We start from the raw sequence: 21,314 nt of genomic DNA, 5'->3' as shown, positions 1-21,314 counted from the left end.
GAAATCCTGCAGCTCACGCTGAAATCCTGCAGCTGACACTGAAATCCTGCAGCTCACACTGAAATCCTGCAGCTCACGCTGAAATCCTGCAGCTCACACTGAAATCCTGCAGCTCACACTGAACAATCCTGCAGCTCACGCTGAAATCCTGCAGCTGACACTGAAATCCTGCAGCACACACTGAAATCCTGCAGCACACACTGAATTCCTGCAGCTCACTCAACAATCCTGTCTCTCACACAATCCTGTCCCTCACACTGAAATCCTGCAGCTCACACTGAATTCCTGCAGCTCACACAACAATCCTGTCCCTCACACAACAATCCAGTCTCTCACACAATCCTGTCTCTCACACAGCAGCCTGGCCGGGTGGGAGCCCCGGGGCCGGTCCTGCCTCATTCCTGGAAGTCCCCGGGAGCGCGGGATGGATGCAGAGAGCCGAGAGCGAAGGGCAGACACGTTTAATACAGCAAATACACCAAAACTGCAACTGCGGAGTGCACACGACATCACAGCCACGCCACAAGCCCGGGACACGAGAGGAGCCCCGGTGCCGCGGGCAGGAGGGGACAGGACGGGGACACGGCCCTGGAGATCTCCCTGTGCAGGGTAAGGAGAATTCCTTTCCGTCTGTGGCGCTGGGGAGAGGCAGCAGAGGCTGGGCTGGGGTGTGGGGGCTCCTCGTGTGTCCCCCCGCGTGTCCCCGTGTCCCCACCGCGGGCAGGGTGAGTGTCCCTGGGGCGGGCGGGTCTCTGCTGTCACCTCCTGTGCGCGTCACGCTTGCATCTTTGGCAAACACGTTTGCTGTGCTCGTTCTGCTCCCGGCAGGTGGGATGGGCAGGACAGGAAGGACAAGGGGCTCCTGCTCCTCCAGCATCCCCCGAGCCCCCTGGCACCAGCCCAGAGCCCACCGTGGCACCTCAGGCCACTCCCACCCTGTGGTGGTGGCACCGAGCCACAAGAGGAAGGGACACACGGGACAGGTGAGCCAATTCCACCCAGCCCATCCCTCGGGGATTTTGGGGATTTCCAGGATTCTTTTCCCGTGTTTATCCACAAGGAGAGGGCTGTGATTTGTTATTATTCCCCCTCAGGGTGGGAGTATCAGCTGTGTGAACCCATCAGGTGCATTTTACACGGGATGGGGCTGGTGACAACTCTGGGCACGTGCTGATGTGGCCCTCGAAAGCCCTGGGATGGGGCTCCAGCCCCTCTGTCCCCCCCAGCTGTCCTGTTCTCCTCATGTCCAAACGTCCTCCAGGGGCTGCAGAGGATGAGCAGGGAAGGGGAAAGCAAAGCAGGATGACCAGCAAAGCAAGGGCACTTCCAAGGAAATTTCTTGGCATCTGTCAAAGCTGAGCTCCTGCCTGCTCCTCCCAGCACTTCTCAGCCTTTCTCTCAGCTTTATCCTTTTCCTGCTGCTCCAGAGCTTTCCAAGCTGCAGGACCTGCCTGCAGGTCCCTCTGGAAAGCTGCCAGGCAGGAGCCACCCCATGGGACCCTCACTGATCCCTCCTCACGTGGGTGAGCACAAAGGGACTCGAAGCCTCTGACCTGTCTCAGCAGGGATACAAGCAGGAAAGGCAGTGCTAGTAGAAGAATAATAAAATCCATTAGAAAAGCTTTGGGCTGCTGGCTGTCCGACCACAGAAGTATTAAAAATACCTCATTCCTGAGACCACCCGTATTTTACAAACCCTAAAAGACTAGATTCTCTCCCTAGAAAATTGAAAAAAGTTTAAAATCCATTGGTATCAACTCCTTCACCTTCACCAAACCTTTAAAAACCTCCTAAGGGAGGAAGGGGGTGAGGAGCAGGGACCTTTCCACGCCCAGTCCAGTTTCCCCCGGGACTGGGGGACTCTCAGTGTCCCCAGAATGTGCTCCAGCCCCCAGTCTCCCCCAGGACACAGCAGCTGCAGTGAGGGAACAGGGGACACGGACACTGGAGCTGCAATTCTGCATCCAAGCACGGAGAGCTTGTGGGAATGTCCGTGGCCAAGGCAGTGTCCAGCTGTGCCCGAGCCCCAGGACAGGGATGGAAAAGCATTGGGGTCACTCTAAGCTGGAATGTGACACTGACTCTGCTGCTGAGGCCCAGGACTGGGAAAGGGACATCCCGTGGCCAGGTGGATGATGCACATTCCAAAAGAACCCCACCTCAACCGCTCCTAAAATCCACCTGGTGCCAGCCCCAGGAGCGAGGGAAGCCGTACGGGGAGTGCAGGCGTGGAGGCAGCGCTGGGCTCCGTGGGGACCCGCTGGGACAAGGGTGGAGCAGGAAATGCAGGGACGTGCTCAGGCTCACTCCAGAGCCCACTCGGCCAACCACTGCTCGCACCGCGCCCGCTGCTCCTCCGTCTCCTCCCTCCTGCCCTCACTCCCCGCTTCCTCCTCTCCGGCAGCTTCCTGCCTCTCCTCCTCCTCCTCCTCCTCCTCCTCCTCCTCCTCCTTGTGCGCGCCCTTGTCCTTGAGCTCCTGGATGACGTCCTCCAGGCGCAGGGTGACGTGCTGGGGCACCCACTTGCTGTCCATGGCGGTGACGAAGGGGTCGGGCGCGCACACCTCGATCAGCTCCTTGCCGGTGGGGATGCGCAGGTAGTGGGCGTGCAGCATCATCCTGTAGGGGCTGCTGTCCTGCCGCTGGCTGTAGGTGAAGTCCCCCACGATGGGGTGGCCGATGGCGCTGCAGTGGACCCGGAGCTGGTGAGTCCTCCCTGGGGGGAGAGCGGGAATTGGGGATGGGGAATTGCTGTGCCCCTCCTTCAGGGCACAGTGACAATAGGCCTAATGGCGTTTGTCCCCCTGAGCGTGGTAGTTCTCAGATTCCCCTCCAGGCTCTGCTCCACCTCAGAGCTGCCCCTGTCCCCACCTGTCAGCGGCTGCAGCAGCACTTTGGTGACGGGGTCTCCGCTGTAGGATCCGTGTTCCAGCACCACCAGCTCCGTCTGGCACGGCTTGGGATTCTCACAGCCTGCAAGGAGATCCAGAGGGGGTTTGTGACGCCCCAGCGCGCCCCTGGGGCTGTGGGCAGAGCAGGGGCTGGGGCTGCTCACCCTCTGTCCCCTCGATGCACATCATGTGGGTCATGCCCTCCGTGGTGTTCTTGCCGATGGCGTAGCTGATCGTCATCCGGCCCTGCCTCACGTGGCCCCTCACCTGCGGGCACAACGCGGCAACTCAGCCCTGCCACCTGCTCCTGCCCACCCCCATGGCAGGAGTCATGGACCACAGCGAGGGTGGGGCTGGAAGGACCTTAAAGCCCACCCATTTCCCCCAGCCCAGCTCCTTGTCGAGGGCAGGGACACCTTCCACTATCCCAGGTTGTTCCCAGCCCCATCCAAGCTGGCCTTGGACACTTCCAGGGATCCAGGGGCAGCCACAGCTTCTCTGGGCACCCTGTGCCAGAATTCCTTTCTAATATCCCACCTAACCCCACCCTCTGGCAGCGGGAAGCCATTCCCTGTGTCCTGTCCCTCCGTATCCTTGTCCAAATCCCTCTCCCGTTCTCTTAGCTCCAACTCTGAGTCTTTCTCTTCTCCAGCTGAACATCCCCATCTCCCTCAGCCTTCCCTCAGGGCAGAGGTGCTCAGGAGCACCAGAAGGCCGGGGCAGGAGGCGGCAGGGAGGGCTCACCAGGGCCAGGTAGGCTTTGGTCACCAGGCGCTCCTTGAAGCACTTGTAGGCACTCCCCGCCGCCGCTTTGTTGAGTGCCACACACAGGGCCCCGCTGGTGGAGAAATCCAGCTGGTGGCAGAACCTGGGGAGGGCACGGGGGTAAAGGAGGATGCTGGGGGTCTCAGGAGCGTCCCCAGCCGGGGACAGAGCCAGGCTCACACCCAGGCGCTCACCTGAAGCCGTAGTAGGTGTCGGGGTCGGCCAGCTCGGGGAAGCGGTGCTTGAGCTGGCTCTGCAGCGTCAGCGTCTCGTACCACATCTTGCTGTCGATGCGCAGGTCCCAGTGCTTGTTGACCACGATGAAGTCGGAGCTCTGGTACAGGATGGACAGGTTGTCGATGGTGCCCGGCTCCATGGCCAGCGCCCTGCGGGGGGGAGAGAGGTGGAACGGAGATGAGAGGGGCGGGAGGAACGGCCAGCTGCGGGATGGGCACCCCGGGATGGGCACCCCGGGATGGGCACCCCGGGATGGGCACCCCGGGATGGGCACAGCAGCCCGGACAGCCGGGCCGGGCAGGGCGCAGGGCCTGGAGGTGCGGTACCGCAGGGATCGGAGCGGAGATGCACCGGCGCTGCCGAGGCACCAGTGCCACCCGCAGCACCGCTGCCACCCGCCCGTGCCCCGGCCTCACCGCTGCCACCCGCCCGTGCCCCGGTCACACCGCTGCCACCCGCCCGTGCCCCGGTCACACCGCTGCCACCCGCCCGTGCCCCGGTCACACCGCTGCCACCCGCCCGTGCCCCGGCCTCACCGCTGCCTCCCCGTGCGGACGCAGCTCCCACGGCGGTGCGGGTGCTGCCGCAGCGCTCCAGCCGCCGCCACGCCGCTGTCACACACCCGCCGGGACCGCTGGCCATGCCCGCCCCGCTGTCACGCCTGTGGGCCCCGCAGCCGCGCCGCGCCGGCTCTGCCCATCCCGCCGGCGGCCATGGCCCAGCGCCGCGCCCCGTGCGGCCCGGCCGCGATCGGAGGGCACGGGACGGAGGGGAGGGGACAGGGACGCGGGGCGGGGACACGCACGGCGGGGAGGACCCCGGACAGGACCCGGGCCGGGCCGAGCGGACCCGCGCAGCGCCCCCGGCCCCGGCCCCGCCCCCGCCCCGCCCACTCCCGCAGCGCCTCCCGCCAGCGCTCGCATCGCGTCCAATCAGCGCCGGCCCCGCCCCCGCCCGCGCGCTCCACGCCCACTCACGGCCGGCCCTGCCCCCGGCCCCGGCCACGCCCCCGCGCGCCGCGCCCAATCAGCGGCGGCTCCTCGGGCGCGCGGGCGGAAGCGCGGCGGGCGCGGGGCGGCGGCGGCGGGGCGGGCGCGCCCATGGCGGGAGCCGAGGATGTGCCGGAGGATTGGGCGGAGGATGTGCCCGAGGATGTGCCCGAGGATGTGGCCGAGGATGTGGCCGAGGATGTGGCCGAGGACGGCTTCTACGAGCGCTTCGCCGCCGAGCTGGAGGTGCTGGCCGAGCTGGGAGGTGCGCCGTGACTAACGGGAGTCGGGGAGCGGGCGGGACCGTGCTGTGCGCGCCCGCCGCGGGTCCCCTCCGGTGACCGGCACCGCGGCCTGACCGCTCTTGCAGATGATCCATCCCCACCCGCCGGCCCGAAAACCTCCCAGTTCCGGGCCAAGAGGCAGCGGCCGGAGGAGCCCGAGCCCCCCGGGGCCACCAGCGCCGAGGAGAGGGACCGGGACTGTGTCCCCGCCGTGTCCCCGCCGGCACCGGAGTCCCGCAGTAGGTTTGCCCCGGTTCCCCGCGTGCTGCTGAGCCCTGTCCCGCGGGCCGGGCGGTGCCGGGGGCTGCAGCCTCCCCCGGTACCCGCCCGTCAGCGATGCTCTGCCCCGCTGCAGCCCCGAGGGCGAAGCGGCAGCGCCTGGAGGCGGTGAAGAAGCTCGATTTCGGTGCGGAGCATGAGCCGGCCACCGATGTCCCCTGGGATGGTGGCCCAGAGGCGCCCCTGGCTCCCCACAACACCAGGTCGGCCACCCTGAACCCCTTTTGTAACAGCAGAGAGGGAAAGGGCCCTTCCCCTGCTGAAGGGATTTGGGGTTTTGCAGCTCGAACCACCTGGAGATGAGTGGGATGATCCCCCTGCAGACCACACCACCCCTGGAAAAGAGGAGGGTGCTGAGGAGAGCGCCCGTCCTGGAGGATTACATCAATGTGACATCCACCCAGGGCACCAGGGTCTTCCTGGTGCTGCGGGAGGATCCCTGCGGGGCGGGGCTGCAGGTGAGCAGGGGCTGCAGGGGAGCAGGGCTGCAGGGGAGCAGGGGCTGCAGGGGCTGCAGGGGAGCAGGGGCTGCAGGTGAGCGAGGCTGCAGGTGAGCGAGGCTGCAGGTGAGCAGGGCTGCAGGGGAGCAGGGGCTGCAGGGGAGCAGGGGCTGCAGGGGAGCAGGGGCTGCAGAGGAGCAGGGGCTGCAGAGAGGAGCAGGGGCTGCAGGTGAGCAGGGGCTGCAGGTGAGCGAGGCTGCAGGTGAGCGAGGCTGCAGGGGAGCAGGGGCTGCAGGGGAGCAGGGGCTGCAGGTGAGCAGGGCTGCAGGGGCTGCAGGTGAGCAGGGCTGCAGGTGAGCAGGGGCTGCAGGTGAGCAGGGGCTGCAGGTGAGCAGGGGCTGCAGGTGAGCGGGGGCTGCAGGTGAGCGGGGGCTGCAGGTGAGCAGGGGCTGCAGGTGAGCAGGGGCTGCAGGTGAGCAGGGCTGCAGGTGAGCAGGGGCTGCAGGTGAGCAGGGCTGCAGGGGAGCGGGGGCTGCAGGTGAGCAGGGCTGCAGGGGAGCGGGGGCTGCAGGTGGCCTGTGCTGCCCTGTGCCCTGCAGGTGCCTCAGTGTCCCTGTCCCCACAGCTCCCGGATCCCCTGGGCTGGAACGCTCGCAGGCCGCTGCACCTGCTGGGGGTGCCCTTCTCCTACCTGAAGGAGCAGGTGTATGAGGAGGTAACACATCCCCCACACCTTCCCTGCCACCCCGAATTCCTGTCCCCAGCCATGGACGGGGGAGTCTCTGACCTCTCTCTGTGCTCTCTGTGCCCCAGCGTCGCAGGCAGGTTCTGGAGGCCTCCCAGCAGCTGACAGAGATCATAAACAGGTGAGATTTTGGGGTGAAATCCCTCCCCACTCCCTGCCACGCTGCCGGATTTGCCTCCCAGTTGCTCTTTCAGGATCAGATTTTGGGGAGCCAAACAGAGGAGCCTTTTTGCCCTCGTCACCCCCAGCTTGGGGAGTCTGGGGGGAATTCCCAGCCTTGCCCTGGCTCCTGGGATGGGTTGGGATAAATTTTTTCCGTCCTGCAGCTGCCTGGGGAGCGAGGCCAGCGCTGAGAGCCCGGAGCCCAGCACGGACACGGCTCCAGCAGCCGAGGAGGAATCCTCATCCCACTGCCTCTGGGTGGACAAGTTCACTCCCCGGCGCTACATGGAGCTGCTCAGTGATGATGTGAGGTGCTGGGACGAGGGGGGAGCTTGGGGAGGGGGGGTTCAGCATTCCTGAGTGCCAGGGGATCGGGAATTGCCTTGGGAAGCACCGGCTGGGGGCTGTGTCCGTGCTGGCCCTGCCTGGGAGCAGTCCAGAGGGAGCTTGGCATGGCAGGTTCTCATGGGAGGCTGGGGATGTTCTGGCAAAAGAAACTATGGAATGTGACCAAAACAAGACAAAAAAAGTTAGGGAGGGTTTTAGCCAGGAGTTGTTGGTATTTTGGATTTTTTGGGGAGTGTTAGGAGTTCAGTAGGGAGTTAGACATGCTGGGGGGGCTGAGAAGTGCTGAGCTGAGCTGAGACAGGGCAGGGCCAGCAGGGATGGGCCCGATGTGGCTGAGGCAGGGCTTCCCTGAGGGACGGGGGCTGAGCTGGGGAGGGCAACGCTCCCACCTTGTCCCAGGGAGCTGCCAGCTGGAGCCCTGGGCAGCCTCCTCCACGAAGGAGAGCGTTCCTGTGCCCTCAGCTGGGCTCCCCCGGGTGCCATGGGCGTTCCCTGTCCCCTCAGTACACCAACCGCTGCCTGCTCAAGTGGCTCAAGCTGTGGGACACGGTGGTGTTCGGCAAGGACAGGGCTGCCAGGAGGGCCAGGCCCGGCCCCGCGGCTCAGCCCCCGCTCAGCCACGCCAAGGAACAGCCCAGCAAGTGGAAGAGCAAAGTGCAGCTCACTGAGGAGATCCTGGACGCCGAGCTGGACCAGCACAAGAGACCCAAGTACAAGGTGAGCACGAGGGGACGTGGCCCAGGCTCCCTGTGCTGCCACCAGCCCAGGGGCAGCGTTGTCCCCTCCGTGGAGCAAGGCCTCCAGGGGTGATGTCCCCTCTGTGCCACAGGTGGCCCTGCTCTGTGGCCCCCCTGGCCTGGGCAAGACCACGCTGGCCCACGTCATCGCCAGGCACGCGGGGTACAACGCCGTGGAGATGAACGCCAGGTGAGCCCCTAGTGCCAGGTGAGCCCCGGGTGCCAGGTGAGCCTTGGGTGCCAGGTGAGCCCTGGGTGCCAGGTGAGCCCCGGGTGCCAGGTGAGCCTTGGGTGCCAGGTGAGCCCCTGGGTGCCAGGTGAGCCCCGGGTGCCAGGTGAGCCTTGGGTGCCAGGTGAGCCCTGGGTGCCAGGTGAGCCTTGGGTGCCAGGTGAGCCCTGGGTGCCAGGTGAGCCCTGGGTGCCAGGTGAGCCCCCGGGTGCCAGGTGAGCCCGTGCCCTACCCACAAACAGGGGCAGGTGTTTCTGTGGGAGAGGTGATGCTGGAGATGATGGTGGCCTGGGGGTGGTGCTGGAAGTGATGCAGTTCTGGAGGTGATGGTGTCCTGGGAATGAGGGTGACCCAGAGGTGGAGATGTCCTGGGGGTGATGCTGGAGGTGATGATGTTGTTCTGGAGGTGATGCTGGAGGTGATGATGTTGTTCTGGAGGTGATGCTGGAGGTGATGCTGGAGGTGATGATGCTGTTCTGGAGGTGATGATGCTGTTCTGGAGGTGATGATGTTGTTCTGGAGGTGATGATGCTGTTCTGGAGGTGATGATGTTGTTCTGGATGTGATGATGCTGTTCTGGAGGTGATGATGTTGTTCTGGAGGTGATGCTGGAGGTGATGCTGGAGGTGATGATGCTGTTCTGGAGGTGATGCTGGAGGTGATGATGATGTTCTGGAGGTGATGATGTTGTTCTGGAGGTGATGATGCTGTTCTGGAGGTGATGATGTTGTTCTGGATGTGATGATGCTGTTCTGGAGGTGATGATGTTGTTCTGGAGGTGATGCTGGAGGTGATGCTGGAGGTGATGATGCTGTTCTGGAGGTGATGCTGGAGGTGATGATGATGTTCTGGAGGTGATGATGTTGTTCTGGAGGTGATGATGATGTTCTGGAGGTGATGATGCTGTTCTGGAGGTGATGATGTTGTTCTGGAGGTGACGCTGGAGGTGACAGTGTCCTAAGGGTGATGCTGGAGGCAGTGGTGCTGTGGAGGTGACGCTGTTCTGGAGGTGACGCTGTCCCGGGCTGATGTCCCATGCCTGAGGTCACCCCCTGTCCCCGTGTCCCCTGCAGCGATGACCGCAGCCCCGAGGTGTTCCGGGCCCGCATCGAGGCCGCCACGCAGATGAGGTCAGTGCTGGGCTCCCACGAGAGCCCCAACTGCCTCATCATCGACGAGATCGACGGCGCGCCCGCGGTGAGCACCCCCGGGTGCCAGCCCCCCACCCCTGGGTGCCAGCCCCCCACCCCTGGGTGCCAGCCCCTCAAAGGTGACCCCTGAGCTGTCCCACGGGCACGGATCCATCCCTGCCGCCCTCGTTTCCCCCAGGCCTCCATCAATGTCCTGCTGGCCATCATCCAGAGGAAGGAGGGCGAGGCCGGGGCGGGCGGGCGGCGGCGCCAGGGCGGGCTCCTGCTCCGGCCCATCATCTGCATCTGCAACGACCAGTGAGTGTCACCTGCCCGGGGGACAGGGACACAGAGCCTGCCCCTGAGAGGAGATGGCTGCTGCGGGGGCTGAGTGCAGCTGCTCCAGTCCTGGGGTGGGTTTGTGCCCCTCAGGACACGTGGAGGGGCTGGAGTGTGGCCAGGGAAGGGAGTGGAGATGGGAAGGGGCTGGAGAATTCCTGAGGGAGCTGGGGAAGGGGCTCAGCCTGGAGAAAAGGGGGAGCAGGGGGAATTTCTGGCTCTGCACAGCTCCTGACAGGAGGGGACAGCCGGGGGTGTCGGGCTCTGCTCCAGGGAACAGGGACAGGAGGAGAGGGAACAGCCCCAGGCTGGGCCAGGGGAGGTTTAGATGGGATATTTGGGAAAATTCCTTCCTGGAAAGGGAAAGGACAGTCAAGCATTGATTGCTCCAGGCTGCTCAGGGCAGTGGAGTCCCCATCCCATCCCTGAGGGGGTTTAAGTGGATGTGGCACTTGGGGACATCATTTCATGGCAGTGCTGGGGGCACTCAATGCTCTGGGAGTTCTTTCCAACCTAAATAATCGCAGGAGGAGCAGGGATTCCCTGCTGGGCTCTCTCAGTGTTTTGTGTTCCCCTCCCAGGTTTGTGCCCGCGCTGCGCCCGCTGCGGCAGCAATCCTTCCTGCTCAGCTTCCCCCGCACCGCGCCCTCGCGCCTGGCACAGCGCCTCAGCGAGGTACGGGCTGGCTGTCCCCTCCCCGGGGCTGGCTGTCCCCTCCCCGGGGCTGGCTGTCCCCTCCTCAGGGGCTGACTGTCCCCTCCCCGGGGCTGGCTGTCCCTTCCCCTGGGCCTGGCTGTCCCCTGGGCCTGGCTGTCCCTGGGGGCTGGCTGTCCCCTGAGCCTGGCTGTCCCCTGAGCCTGGCTGTCCCCTGGGGGGTGCTGGCAGTCCCCTGGGCCTGGCTGTCCCCTGAGCCTGGCTGTCCCCTGGCTGTCCCCGGGGTCTGGCTGTCCCCTGGGGTCTGGCTGTCCCCTGGGGTCTGGCTGTCCCCTGGGGTCTGGCTGTCCCCTCCCCTGAGCCTGGCTGTCCCCTCCCCGGGGTCTGGCTGTCCCCTGAACCTGGCTGTCCCCTCAGCCTGGCTGTCCCCTGAGCCTGGCTGTCCCCTGAGCCTGGCTGTCCCCTCCCCTGAGCCTGGCTGTCCCCTGGGCCTGGCTGTCCCCTGAGCCTGGCTGTCCCCTGGCTGTCCCCGCAGATCGCGCTCCGCCAGGGGATGCGCGCGGACACGGGCGCGCTGCTGGCGCTCTGCGAGAAAACCGACAACGACATCCGCTCCTGCATCAACACCCTGCAGGTGCTGGGGACACCGGGGTGGCCCTGGGGACACTGGAGTGGCTCTGGGGACACTGGGATGGCCCTGGGGACACTGGGAGGGCTCTGGGGACACTGGAGTGGCTCTGGGGACACTGGGATGGCCCTGGGGACACTGGGAGGGTCCTGGGGACACAGGGATAGCTCTGGAGACACTGAGAGGGGCCTGGGGATGTAGGGATGGGTCTGGGGACACTGAGAGGACCCTGGGGACTCTGGAATAGCTCTGGAGACATGGGGATGGCCCTGGGGACACTAGAATGGCCCCAGGGACCTGGGGATAGCCCTGGGTACATAGGGAAGGCTGTCAGGACATGGGCATGGCTCTGGGGACACTGAGAGGGCCCTGGGGACATTGGGATTGGTCTGGGGACATGGAGATGGCCCTGGGGACGCAGGGAAGGCTGTCAGGACATGGGCATGGCTCTGGGGACACGCTCCCACTGCAGCTGCTGTCTCCCACGGAGACAGAGGGGACAGAAGTCCCTTCCAGGCAGGTCCCTGAAGCATGGCCCCTACATGTGCAGGAAGGGGGGGTGGCCCTGTGCAGCTTTCCCCGGGGGTTTCGGGGTCCCTGTCCCCTCCATGGCCTCGCTCCTGCTGCAGTTCCTGCACGGCCGGGGGCAGAGGGACCTGAGTGTGCAGATGGTGCAGACCATGAGGATCGGCCTGAAGGACCAGAACAAGGGGCTCTTCTCCGTCTGGCAGGAGATCTTCCAGCTGCCCAGGCCCCAGAGGTGGGAGGAGGCTCTGAGATCTGTTGGGTGCTTGGAGGGGGGGAATTCCCATTTCCCAGAGAGGCTGAGGCTGCCCTGTCCCTGGAAGTGTTCCAGGGGGCTGGAGGGGATTTGGAGCAACGTTCTGTGATTCCTGCAAGGTCCTGGAGGCAGCTTCCTGAGGGGATTTGTGGCCATCACAGAATCCTGGGATGGGTTGGAAGGGACCTCAAAGCCCACCCAGTGCCACCCCTGCCATGGCAGGGACACCTCCCACTGTGCCAGGCTGCTCCAAGCCCTGTCCAGCCTGGCCTGGGACACTTCCAGGGATCCAGGGGCAGCCACAGCTGCTCTGAGACCTGTGCCAGGCCCAGCCCCCCTTCCCAGGGGATATTCCTTCCCAATATTCCTTCTAAACCTTTCCTCTCTCAGTTTAAAGCCATTCCAGATGCTTTGTTACCCCTCCACTTTGCTCCCTATAATTCAGCCTTGGCATTCATTGCCTCCAGTCCAGTTTCCAGGGATCCAGATATTCCCTGCTGGCCCCTCCAGCAGGGGAAACCCTCAGCTCTCCCCTCTGGGCTCCCCCAGGCACAGGATAGGAATGGACCCCTCACTGCCAGCCCAGCTCCTGCTGGGGGACGAGGACCTGGCCCAGCCTGGGGGCTCAGGGGGCTTCAATTCCTCCTCCCACCGCTTCCACCACATCCTGCACCTCTCCATCTCCTCGGGGGAGCAGGAGAAGCTGGCCCAGGTGAGAGCAGGCGGGGCTGGAGCCGGGCTGGGCGGGAGGCTGTGATGGCAGCGAGGTGTGATCCGTGTGCTCCCACTCTTCCAGGGCCTCTTTGAGAACTTCCTGCGGATGAAGGTGCGGGATTCCAGCCTGGGCTCCGTGTGCCTGGCCCTGGAGTGGCTGAGCTTCTCCGACCTGCTGGGCCGGGCCGTGCTGCACGGGCAGAGCTTCCAGCTGCTGCGCTACCTGCCCTTCCTGCCCGTGGCCTTCCACCTGCTCTTCGCCGCCACCTCCATCCCGCGCCTGGCCTACCCCAGCAGCCAGCCCGAGGCAAGAGCAGCGGGGCTGCCCCAGCCTGGCACGGCCCTGCCCCGCAGGGACGCCTGCCTCAGTGTCCCTGCTGTGTCCCCAGGCCGCGGCCAAGCTGAGCCAGATGCAGAACGTGGTGCTGTCGGTGGTGTCGGGGATGGCGCCGGGCGCGCGCGGCCGCGCGGGACAGCAGGCGCTGGTGCTGGAGGTGCTGTGCCTGCTGCTGGACATCATCGCCCCCAAACTGCGGCCCGTGAGTGTCCCCTGGGCCTGCTGCAGCCCTGCCTGGCTGCTGCCTCCCCTCTGCAAACCCTGCCCTGAGGAGCTGTCCTGGGTTTCTGTCCCAAATCCGGCACGGGTTTGGTGTCACAGCTGGAGGGAAGCTGGGGGCAGGGAGTTGAGGTGCCCAACTCTTTGCAGGGCTCCTGGGCCCCACCTGGGCTGGGCTTGGCTGAGCTGGGCTTTGGGGAGCTCTCAGGGTAACCCCCACCCAGGAGAGGCTCTGTCCCTGCTCTGGGAGGGACGTGTGTCCCTGAGAGGGAGCTAAACTCGGTCTGGGTCCTGCCTCACCCAGAAACAAACCCAGAAACCCAGAAACAAACCAAGGGCTGTGCTGTCCTGCCAGGTGAACACGCAGCTGTACAGCCTGAAGGAGAAGCAGCAGCTGGCTGAGCTCATCAGCACCATGCTCACCTACAACCTCACCTACCTGCAGGAGCGCCTGCCCGAGGGCCAGTACGTCTTCAAGCTGGATCCGTGAGTGCCGGGGCTGGGGAGGGGAGTGGGGGTCAAAACCCTCCCTGGGAGCGTGGGGAGGGTCTGGGATAGAATTCCCAGAGAAGCTGTGGCTGCCCCTGGATCCCTGGAAGTGGCCAAGGCCAGGTTGGATGGGAATTAGAGCCAGTGGGAGGTGGATGATTTTAAGATCCCTCCCAACCCAGGATTCTGTGATGATTCTCAGGAAGGAGTTGGGACTTTTGCCTTTGCTCCATCCCCAGTGTGATCCAGCTGCCCCTCACTCCCTGGGGCTGAGGCTGAGCAGGGTGGGCTTTGATGGGATGGAAGGGGAGGGAGCAGCTCCCGTGGGCTGCCAGCAGCAGGGGCTGGTGGCAGGACAGGGCTGACCCACCTGGGCACGTCCCTGTGGCACCTGGCAGCTGTGTCCCAGCATCTCTGGCCAACAGCAGAACCCGGGGTTTATTTCTTTAAATCTTTGTAAAGACAGCTGATTTCTGAATGACTGCAGAGCCGCCTGACTCGGGGCTTTGCTCCTTTTGTTTTAGGGTCTATAACAGGGAATAAATAGTGGATAAGTAGTGATTAAATAGTGGATAAATGGTGGATAAATATGAAATATTCAGCGCTGGCAGAGGGACTGGTGGCTCCTCGGTGCTGGGGATACTGAAACAGGCCCAACTCCAGGCCTGGTGCTCCAGCCCTGTGAAGATCCAGCTGCTGTGCTGATCCCAAATCCCTGTTCCTGGCTGGCTTCCATTAAACCTGTCCTGGGGGGCTCCAGGGTGGCTCTGGAGGCCGTGCTGCTGCCCTGCCTGTGGCTTTTCAGGGCAATCTGTTCAGCACTGACCCGCTGCAATCTCCTCTTTTTGCTTTCAAGCCAGGATTAAACCCCTCTAATCCCTCCTGCATTCCCCTTCCCACAGGTCCCCACGGGGGGAAACTGAAGCAGCATGGCTGGAATGATGGGAGGCTGGGGCTGGGTGATTTTTGGGATTGATTGGGGTTGATTCCCTGTTTTTTCCCTGCAGGAACGTGGAGGCCGTGTGCCGCTTCCCGGCGCTGCCGGCCCGCAGGCAGCTCAGCTACCAGGCCAAGCAGCTCATTGCCAGGGAGATCGAGCTGGAGAAGATGAGGAGGGCGGAGGCACGGCACCTGCGCCAGGTGGGGCTTCCCCAGGGGCTGGGGCTGTGCAGGAAATCCACAGGGATGGGCTTTTCCCAAAGCAGCCGCGCCAGTGAAATCCAGGATTAACCCCGCAGCTGTTCCTGCACAGCTGGGCTGGGCTGCAGGCTCAGAATTCCGGCTTTTTGCAGGAATCCTGGGGGGAGTTCAGGCTTTGAACCCTTCCACGCTCCAGGGAGGAGTGGGAATTTTAGGTGGGGGTTTCTGGCTGCTGTTTGTGCCTGTCTGAGGGAGGTGAACCCTTCCTGCCTCCCCTTCCCTGCCTGCTGCACTTCCAGAGGTCCCAAAGCCCCCAGGAGGAGCAGAGCGGCTCTGCCCACTCTCCTGGAGGCAGGAAAAGATGGGAAAGGGTGGAAAAGGTGGAGGAACATCCCAGGTGTAGCCAGTGCCTGCCCTGCCCTGGTGGCAGCGGGATAATGAATCCCTGGGAGCCCCTGGAGCAGGAGCAGGGCTCCTGGGGGATGTGTGGGGTAAAGAGAAGCTGCAAGAGCACCTCTGGAGGCTCCTTGTTTACCTGGTGTGGATGTGAAATCCCAGCAAAAGCGGCTCCGGCTGGGGCTGGCCCCACCAGGTGGAAAATGATGGAAAACCCCTGGGATATCCCAATCCCAGCTGGGTGGCAGGGCTGGCTGGGATGGGGCACAGGGGGTGACAGGGGCTCAGAACCCAGCCCTGGAGCTCAGGGGGAGCCTGGATCGGGTCTGTCCTCCCCACAGGATCCCGGGAGTGGCCCTGGGGACCAGCGAGGGGACACAGAGACCCCCAACCACCAGCAGCACCTGGAGCACCTCGTGAGGAGAGCAGCGGTGCAGGACAAGGTCAGGGCTCCATTCCTGTCCCAATTCCCACCCCAATTCCCGCCCCAGCTCCCACCAGCTCCTTCCTGGGCTGCCAGGCACGCCCTGGCTCCACGGGAATTAGATTTTTTAGTTTCCTTTAATAGCCCAGCTCAGCTCTGTGTGCTGCAAAGGCATCGCTGGGGTTGGGGTGAATGGATCTGGGTGACTTTCTGGATGTGTCCCAGGAAGTTTTCAGCCCTGGGGGAGGGAAGAGCTGTGGGAATTTGGGCTGAAACAGCTGAATTTGGGCTCAGTGGGAAAGCAGCTTGGAAAAGCTGCTTGGAAAGATCCCACCCTGGGCTCCAAGAGGAGCTGGGATCATTCCCTGGCACTGCCCCTCTCCAGGGCCCAGCTCCCAGCCCTTTCCTGGCTGTAAAACCCCACCAAATCTTATCTTTTCCCCAAATTTGGATGCTGTTTGCATTCCCAGGCCGGCCCTTGCTGCAGGATTTGCATTTGGCCCTTCCTGCAGGATTTGCATTTGGCCCTTCCTGCAGGATTTGCATTTGGCTCCTGCTCTGCCTGGGGGAGGTTGAGCCCTGCCCAGGGACGCTCCTGCTCTGCTTCTGTCCCTCTCTGAGCAGCAGCTGGAGCTGCAGCTGCTCCAGAGCCTGCTCCACTCCTGCTTTTTGCTCCCCACAGCCCGAGGTGGATTTTTTCGGGAGGCCACTGCAGCGCAAAGAGGCGCCCACGGCCCCGGGTGGGTGACACAGGGACAGGGGGTGGCCTCAGAGCTGGGTGGGTGACACAGGGACAGGGGTGGCCTCAGAACTGGGTGGGTGGCACAGGGACACGGGGTGGCCTCAGAACTGGGTGGGTGACACAGGGACAGGGGGTGGCCTCAGAACTGGGTGGGTGACACAGGGACAGGGGTGGCCTCAGAACTGGGTGGGTGGCACAGGGACACGGGGTGGCCTCAGAACTGGGTGGGTGACACAGGGACAGGGGTGGCCTCAGAGCTGGGTGGGTGGCACAGGGACACGGGGTGGCCTCAGAACTGGGTGGGTGGCACAGGGACAGGGTGGCTCCAGCCCCAGGTGGGTGGCACAAGGACAGGGTGGCCCTGGGTGCCCTCCCCATTCCCAATGGCAGCACCAGAGGGGCTCCTGTCCCTCAGCCCCGTCCCCAGGGACAGCAGCAGGGACAGCCAGCCCCTGCCCCAGCCCACAGGGAGTTCTTGTGGGCAAATCCAGGGATCCTGCCCCCACCCAGAGGGAATTTTGGGTGTTGGAGGCGATGTGGGAGCATCCTCTGTGCCCTTCCCACCCTCCCCAAACCCCCTGTCCAGCCCCAAAGGTTCATTTGAAGGTTTCCTGCCTGTTTTGAGCGTGGATTTTCCCCAGCAGCCCCTCAGGTGTCCAAGGAGGAGTCGCTGGAGCTGCAGCTGGGCAGGGCCGTGGGCAGGAGCCACGTCTGGTTCCGCTTCAACGAGGGCTTCTCCAACGCTGTCAGGAGGAACCTCTACATCAGGGACCTGCTCTAGCAGGGAGTGCTGGAGCTGCAGCAGCAGCTGGGGTTTGGTTTTGGCTTCCTGACCCCTGCCGTGGTGTTGGTGCAGCGTTTTTTATTAGCCTCTTATTTTGTTTATAAAAAAAAGAAATAAAATGTGTCTAAAAAAAGGCAGGAGGGAAGTATTGCTCTGTTTATTTCAGTGATAAACCTCGAGGTGCCACGTTGTGCCTGGTTTGGTGGGAAATGCTATCCTAGGGTGTACAAAAGTATCTAAAATCACGGAAAACGGGGTTTTTTATAAAATGCTTCTTTACAAGTTGCCAAATCTGCCCTTTTTTGGGTGGCAGAAGTGTGAGATGGAGCCGCAGCAAACCCCTGGAGAAGCTTTTGCTGCTCCTGCCCCCAGGCTGCCCATCCTGGGGGAGTTCCCCGTGTCCCCCCCCTTTCTAAAACCCCTTCTACAACTACCAGAGAAGGAACGAGGTGAGGGCAGGGTTTTGTTGAGGTTCTGGTGTTGGAGCTGAGCTCAGGAGAGCCCCATGGTGCAGGGGGCCCTCAGAGCAGGATGCATTTGCCTTTCTCCACCCAGGGGTTGTTCTTCATCAGCTCCGGGTTCAGGAAGGGATCCTCGGGAATTCCGTCCTCGATCCACTTCACGAACCTGCAGGGAGGGGAGGGAGGGTGGGCACAGCCCCGGGGGGGGATTGGGGTCAATCCTGCCCGGGTGGGGGTCCTGGGATGGCCCCTGACCCACTGGGGGGGGCTGGGGGTGTCCCCAGCTCTGTGACAAAGCAGGGAGGGAACGGAGCCATCCACAATTTAAAGTATTTTAAGTTCTAGAAAGCTCTGGAAAAGGGGATCTGCATCCTGGGGGGCTCCCAGGGGACACCCCGGGGTCAGGGGTCCCATGGTGCCACCACATCCCAGAACCACCAGAGCTTGGGAAGGGCCCAGGGACACCTGGAGGGGTTTTGGGGTTCGGAGAAAGGGAAAATCTCATCTGGGAGCCCCCGGGAGCTGAGGGGGGATAGGGGGGGATGGGTTCTGCTCTTGGGGCACAGGGAGGGAGAGGGGAAAGGGGGGAAAAAAAGGGAAAGGAGAAAAAAGGGGAGAAAGGGGAAGAAAGAGGGGGGAAAAAGGGAAAGGGGGGAAAAGGGGGGGAAAAGGGAAAAAAGGGGGGAAAGGGGAAAAAAGGGGGGGAAGGGGAAAAAAGGGGAAAAAAGGGGAAAAAAGGGGGGGAAAGGGGAAAAAAGGGGGGGAAGGGGAAAAAAGGGGGGGAAGGGGAAAAAAGGGGGGAAAGAAGAGGAAAGGTGAAAGAAGGGAAAAGGGTGGGGAAAAAAGGAGGAAAGGGGAAAAAAAGGAGAAAGACAAAAGAGAAAGGGAAAAACAGAAGGGAAAAAAAGGAGAAAGGGGGAAAAAAGGAGAAAGGGAAAAAAAGTAGGAGAAAGGGGGGGAAAAATGGGGAAAGGGGGAAAGGAGCCCCCACTCACTCAGGTATGGTCTTGGAGGACATCTCCCTCTTGTAGGCCAGCTGGTACTTGAGGCTTTCCACCTCTTTTTTCCATTGTGGGAGATCCCACTCATCCATGGCGCTCTCCGAGGGCTCCGTTGGGCTGGGAACGGGGATTTGGGGGATTTTGGTGATTTTGGTGCCTTGTCCTGCCCTGACCCCTCAGCTGCACCCCTCAGGCTCCCCCAGGACGGGCACAGCGTGTCCCAGGCTCCGGGGGAGGTTTCCAAGCCTGGCGGAGCAGCCAAAGGGCTCCGGGAGGTTTTGGAGTTGTTTTGGGTGAGGCAGAGGCTGCCCCGTGCCCCTCTCATGCAAAACACAGAACTGAGGCGGATTTGACTAAATTTGGGTGCGGAGCAGCACAGGGCAGCCGGAGGCTCCTTGGGAAGGGGCTCTTTGTCCTTCTCCTGCCTGGCCACAGCTCCGAAGGCACCAGGAGGGATTTGGGGGGCAAAGCAAACCCCTCTGTACCCCCCACCCCACTGTCCCCCAGCAGGGCTGGGGAAACTGAGGCACAGCAGCTGAGGGGGCTCAGGCAGCCCCTGGGCTCCTGTGCCACCCCGAACCCGGGTGGCACAAGGTGACACCGCCCTGGCCGTGCCCCAGCTCCGGGAGAGCGGGCAGGGACGGGCTGGAGGTGCCGGGAGGGTGAAATCCTCCCCCGGGCACGGCTCCGTGCCAGCTCTGGCACCCCCGGAGCTGCAGCCGAGCGGGCTCAGCCCTTCCCCGCCCCGTCCCGTCCATCCCGCGGCGTTCCCGGCGCTCCTGCTCCCACCTGGATTGGGAATTCCGACAGCAGAGAGAAACGGGGCCGCGCCTGCAGCCCTGAGCTGGTCCGTGCTCCTCCCGTGAGCGCTTCCCTGGCTTCTGGAGATCCCAAAAGCTCGGGATAATCTATTAATGCACGGCTGGGGCAGCTGGATCACGGGAGCGTCCTCCCCCCGCCGCTCCCGGGGGATTTGGCTCCTCTGGAGCGCCCGGGATGGAGGCACGTCCTGGAATTGGGATTATCCGGCAATCCCAGTTTGGGGGTCCGGGGAGGAGGGGAGGGACAGCCCCAGGGAGGCTCTGAATCCCTGCCCGCATCCCTGAATCCCTGCCTGCATCCCTGCATCCCTGCCCGCATCCCTGCATCCCTGCCCGCATCCCTGCATCCCTGCCTGCATCCCTGCATCCCTGCCCACATCCCTGCATCCCTGCCCGCATCCCTGCATCCCTGCCCGCATCCCTGCATCCCTGCATCCCTGCCCGCATCCCTGCATCCCTGCCTGCATCCCTGCCTGCATCCCTGCCTGCATCCCTGCCCGCATCCCTGCCCGCATCCCTGCCCGCATCCCTGCCTGCATCCCTGCCCAAATCCCTTCCCCGAATCACTTTCCTGCATCCCTTTCCTGGATCCCTTTCCTGGATCCCTTTCCCGCATCCCTTCCCCTCTCCCTGCCCTCACCCCTGCCCTGTTTTTCCCCCTCTCTGCCCCCCCTGGATCCTGTGGCTCTCCCCCTTCCCCGGGTGCCGGAGGGGTTGGAGGGGTTGGGAATTAAATCGGGAAATGGGGGAAGGATAAAGGCAGAAGGGAACATCTGCCAGGGGAAAGGGCAGCGCCAGGGAATCGGGGATTTGGGATTTGGGATTTGGAGGGAAGGACAAAAGCCCCCGAAGGGTTGGGAGCTGATTAAAGGCAAAATAATAAATGGAAAAACAGAGGTGTGACCCCCCCGCCTTCGTTAAATCATTAAAAATAAATTTGGGGTAAAAGTTGGTGCTTAAAGAAAACCCCAAGCAAGGTTTGCATAAAGCAAACCCCACCCAAATCCCAGCCCAGACTCCTCCTTCCCCCGCGGCAATAAATATCAAATATTTCCATAAATATAAATCATAAATCTGGATTTGATACTGGAGTTTGTGTCACTCCTGGGCTGGGCTGGTCCCACCCAAACAACCGGGGCTGAAACCATCCCCACATTCCAGAGGGAGAGAATTCCCCACGGGAGGCAGGAGATGAAGGTGAAATAGAAATATAAAAGAATAATAATAAAAATCGAATTGTAACATATAATTAAGATTACAGATAAGATCCTATATCTATAAATATGATAGAATAAATATTATAAATAAATGAAAAAATAAAGAACAAATAATATATATATATTATATATATATATAATGTATATGTATATACATGTATATACCATGTTATATACCATATAACATGGTATAATAGAATATATACATTTATATATATATTTATATATATATATATGTAAAAGAGAATCATGGAATGGTTTGGGTTGGTAGGAACCTTAAACACCATCCAGGACCACGATATTATATATAATAAAAATAATATCTAATATAAATATACAAAGAGAAGAGAGTGTGTGTGTATATATATATATATATATATGTATATACATACCCAATTATATAAAAAATTAAATCTATATTTTAGTCAGATTGAAGTGGAAAATAAAATCATATTACCCATACATGTTTATGTAGATAGGATACAATTTCCAGAGGAGATTTATTATCTTTTATAAATTATGGATAATATAAAGTGTATAGAAATATGTATGTATGCACACACATATGTGCATATTTACATTTATGTGTATATTTAAAATATAAATATATACACATATAATATATATAAAATAAATATATTAAAAAGTATAAATTCTATACAAATGTAAAAATAGAAAAATAGAAATGCGAGCAATTAATTAGAAATGTGAGCAATTAGTGGATGAGGAGGGTCCTTGGGACCCCCTTGGTGCTGCAAGGTGTGCCCAGAGCTGGCAGAGGTGACACTGCTGTCCCCAGGTAAGGCAGGGACAGCCCTCCCCTGGAGCTGGGGACATTCCCACTCCAGAGTTTAGGAAAATCCTTTAAATTCGTGATGTTCAAGGGGAAACTCACTCTCCATGTTCAGGAGAGAAAATTCCATGTTCAGGA

At 61.5% G+C, this 21,314-nt stretch overlaps 3 protein-coding genes across 5 annotated transcripts; 1 reads left to right on the top strand and 2 right to left on the bottom strand.

Moving 5' to 3' along the window:
• Positions 1 to 446: 446 nt before the first annotated feature.
• On the bottom strand, positions 447 to 4,774 carry RPUSD1 (RNA pseudouridine synthase domain containing 1). Its single transcript, XM_063414228.1, has 6 exons — positions 4,430 to 4,774; positions 3,851 to 4,042; positions 3,636 to 3,759; positions 3,056 to 3,158; positions 2,872 to 2,973; positions 447 to 2,716 (listed from the first exon to the last, which is right to left on the bottom strand). The coding sequence occupies exons 2-6, from the start codon at positions 4,030 to 4,032 to the stop codon at positions 2,304 to 2,306; spliced, it is 924 nt and encodes a 307-aa protein (XP_063270298.1). The 5' UTR covers positions 4,033 to 4,042; positions 4,430 to 4,774; the 3' UTR covers positions 447 to 2,303.
• A 148-nt stretch (positions 4,775 to 4,922) lies between these two features.
• Positions 4,923 to 17,015, top strand: CHTF18 (chromosome transmission fidelity factor 18). 2 transcript variants are annotated; one of them, XM_063414326.1, is made up of 22 exons: positions 4,923 to 5,147; positions 5,253 to 5,405; positions 5,522 to 5,648; positions 5,729 to 5,903; positions 6,511 to 6,600; positions 6,699 to 6,751; positions 6,957 to 7,098; positions 7,645 to 7,857; positions 7,970 to 8,067; positions 9,180 to 9,303; positions 9,436 to 9,554; positions 10,157 to 10,250; positions 10,765 to 10,863; positions 11,487 to 11,617; positions 12,188 to 12,350; positions 12,435 to 12,659; positions 12,742 to 12,891; positions 13,264 to 13,394; positions 14,405 to 14,537; positions 15,275 to 15,376; positions 16,040 to 16,097; positions 16,744 to 17,015. In XM_063414326.1, exons 1-22 carry the CDS (start codon positions 4,994 to 4,996, stop codon positions 16,878 to 16,880), a joined length of 2,871 nt encoding a protein of 956 aa, XP_063270396.1. In that variant the 5' UTR covers positions 4,923 to 4,993; the 3' UTR covers positions 16,881 to 17,015. The 2 variants fall into 2 exon arrangements, with proteins under 2 accessions (XP_063270396.1, XP_063270395.1); XM_063414325.1 differs by having other exon boundaries at positions 16,741 to 17,015.
• Positions 17,016 to 17,035: 20 nt separating this feature from the next.
• GNG13 (G protein subunit gamma 13) lies at positions 17,036 to 19,453 on the bottom strand. Of its 2 annotated transcripts, XM_063414324.1 has the most exons (3): positions 19,135 to 19,453; positions 18,340 to 18,462; positions 17,036 to 17,510 (listed from the first exon to the last, which is right to left on the bottom strand). In XM_063414324.1, the coding sequence occupies exons 2-3, from the start codon at positions 18,435 to 18,437 to the stop codon at positions 17,405 to 17,407; spliced, it is 204 nt and encodes a 67-aa protein (XP_063270394.1). In that variant the 5' UTR covers positions 18,438 to 18,462; positions 19,135 to 19,453; the 3' UTR covers positions 17,036 to 17,404. The 2 variants fall into 2 exon arrangements, with proteins under 2 accessions (XP_063270394.1, XP_063270393.1); XM_063414323.1 differs by lacking the exon at positions 19,135 to 19,453 and having other exon boundaries at positions 18,340 to 19,127.
• Between the last annotated feature and the right edge of the window lie 1,861 nt (positions 19,454 to 21,314).

This window comes from Prinia subflava, chromosome 17 (assembly GCF_021018805.1).
Source record: "Prinia subflava isolate CZ2003 ecotype Zambia chromosome 17, Cam_Psub_1.2, whole genome shotgun sequence".
In the NCBI taxonomy this organism is placed as follows: Eukaryota; Metazoa; Chordata; class Aves; order Passeriformes; family Cisticolidae; genus Prinia; species Prinia subflava.
This window is presented reverse-complemented; position numbering and strand designations above follow the sequence as displayed.

Bases quoted from the DNA above. Each gene is read 5' to 3' on its own strand.
- RPUSD1 (XM_063414228.1), bottom strand. From the start codon at position 4,032: ATGGAGCCGGGCACCATCGACAACCTGTCCATCCTGTACCAGAGCTCC. The intron at 2,974-3,055 runs GTGAGCAGCCCC...ATCTCCTTGCAG, and splicing joins GTGCATCGAGGGGACAGAGG to GCTGTGAGAATCCCAAGCCG. The intron at 2,717-2,871 runs GTGGGGACAGGG...CTCTCCCCCCAG, and splicing joins GCTGCTGCAGCCGCTGACAG to GGAGGACTCACCAGCTCCGG.
- GNG13 (XM_063414324.1), bottom strand. From the start codon at position 18,437: ATGGATGAGTGGGATCTCCCACAATGGAAAAAAGAGGTGGAAAGCCTC. The intron at 17,511-18,339 runs GTGAGTGGGGGC...CCCTCCCTGCAG, and splicing joins TCCTCCAAGACCATACCTGA to GTTCGTGAAGTGGATCGAGG.
- CHTF18 (XM_063414325.1), top strand. From the start codon at position 4,994: ATGGCGGGAGCCGAGGATGTGCCGGAGGATTGGGCGGAGGATGTGCCC. The intron at 5,406-5,521 runs GTAGGTTTGCCC...GCCCCGCTGCAG, and splicing joins GCCGGCACCGGAGTCCCGCA to CCCCGAGGGCGAAGCGGCAG. The intron at 10,251-10,764 runs GTACGGGCTGGC...CTGTCCCCGCAG, and splicing joins TGGCACAGCGCCTCAGCGAG to ATCGCGCTCCGCCAGGGGAT.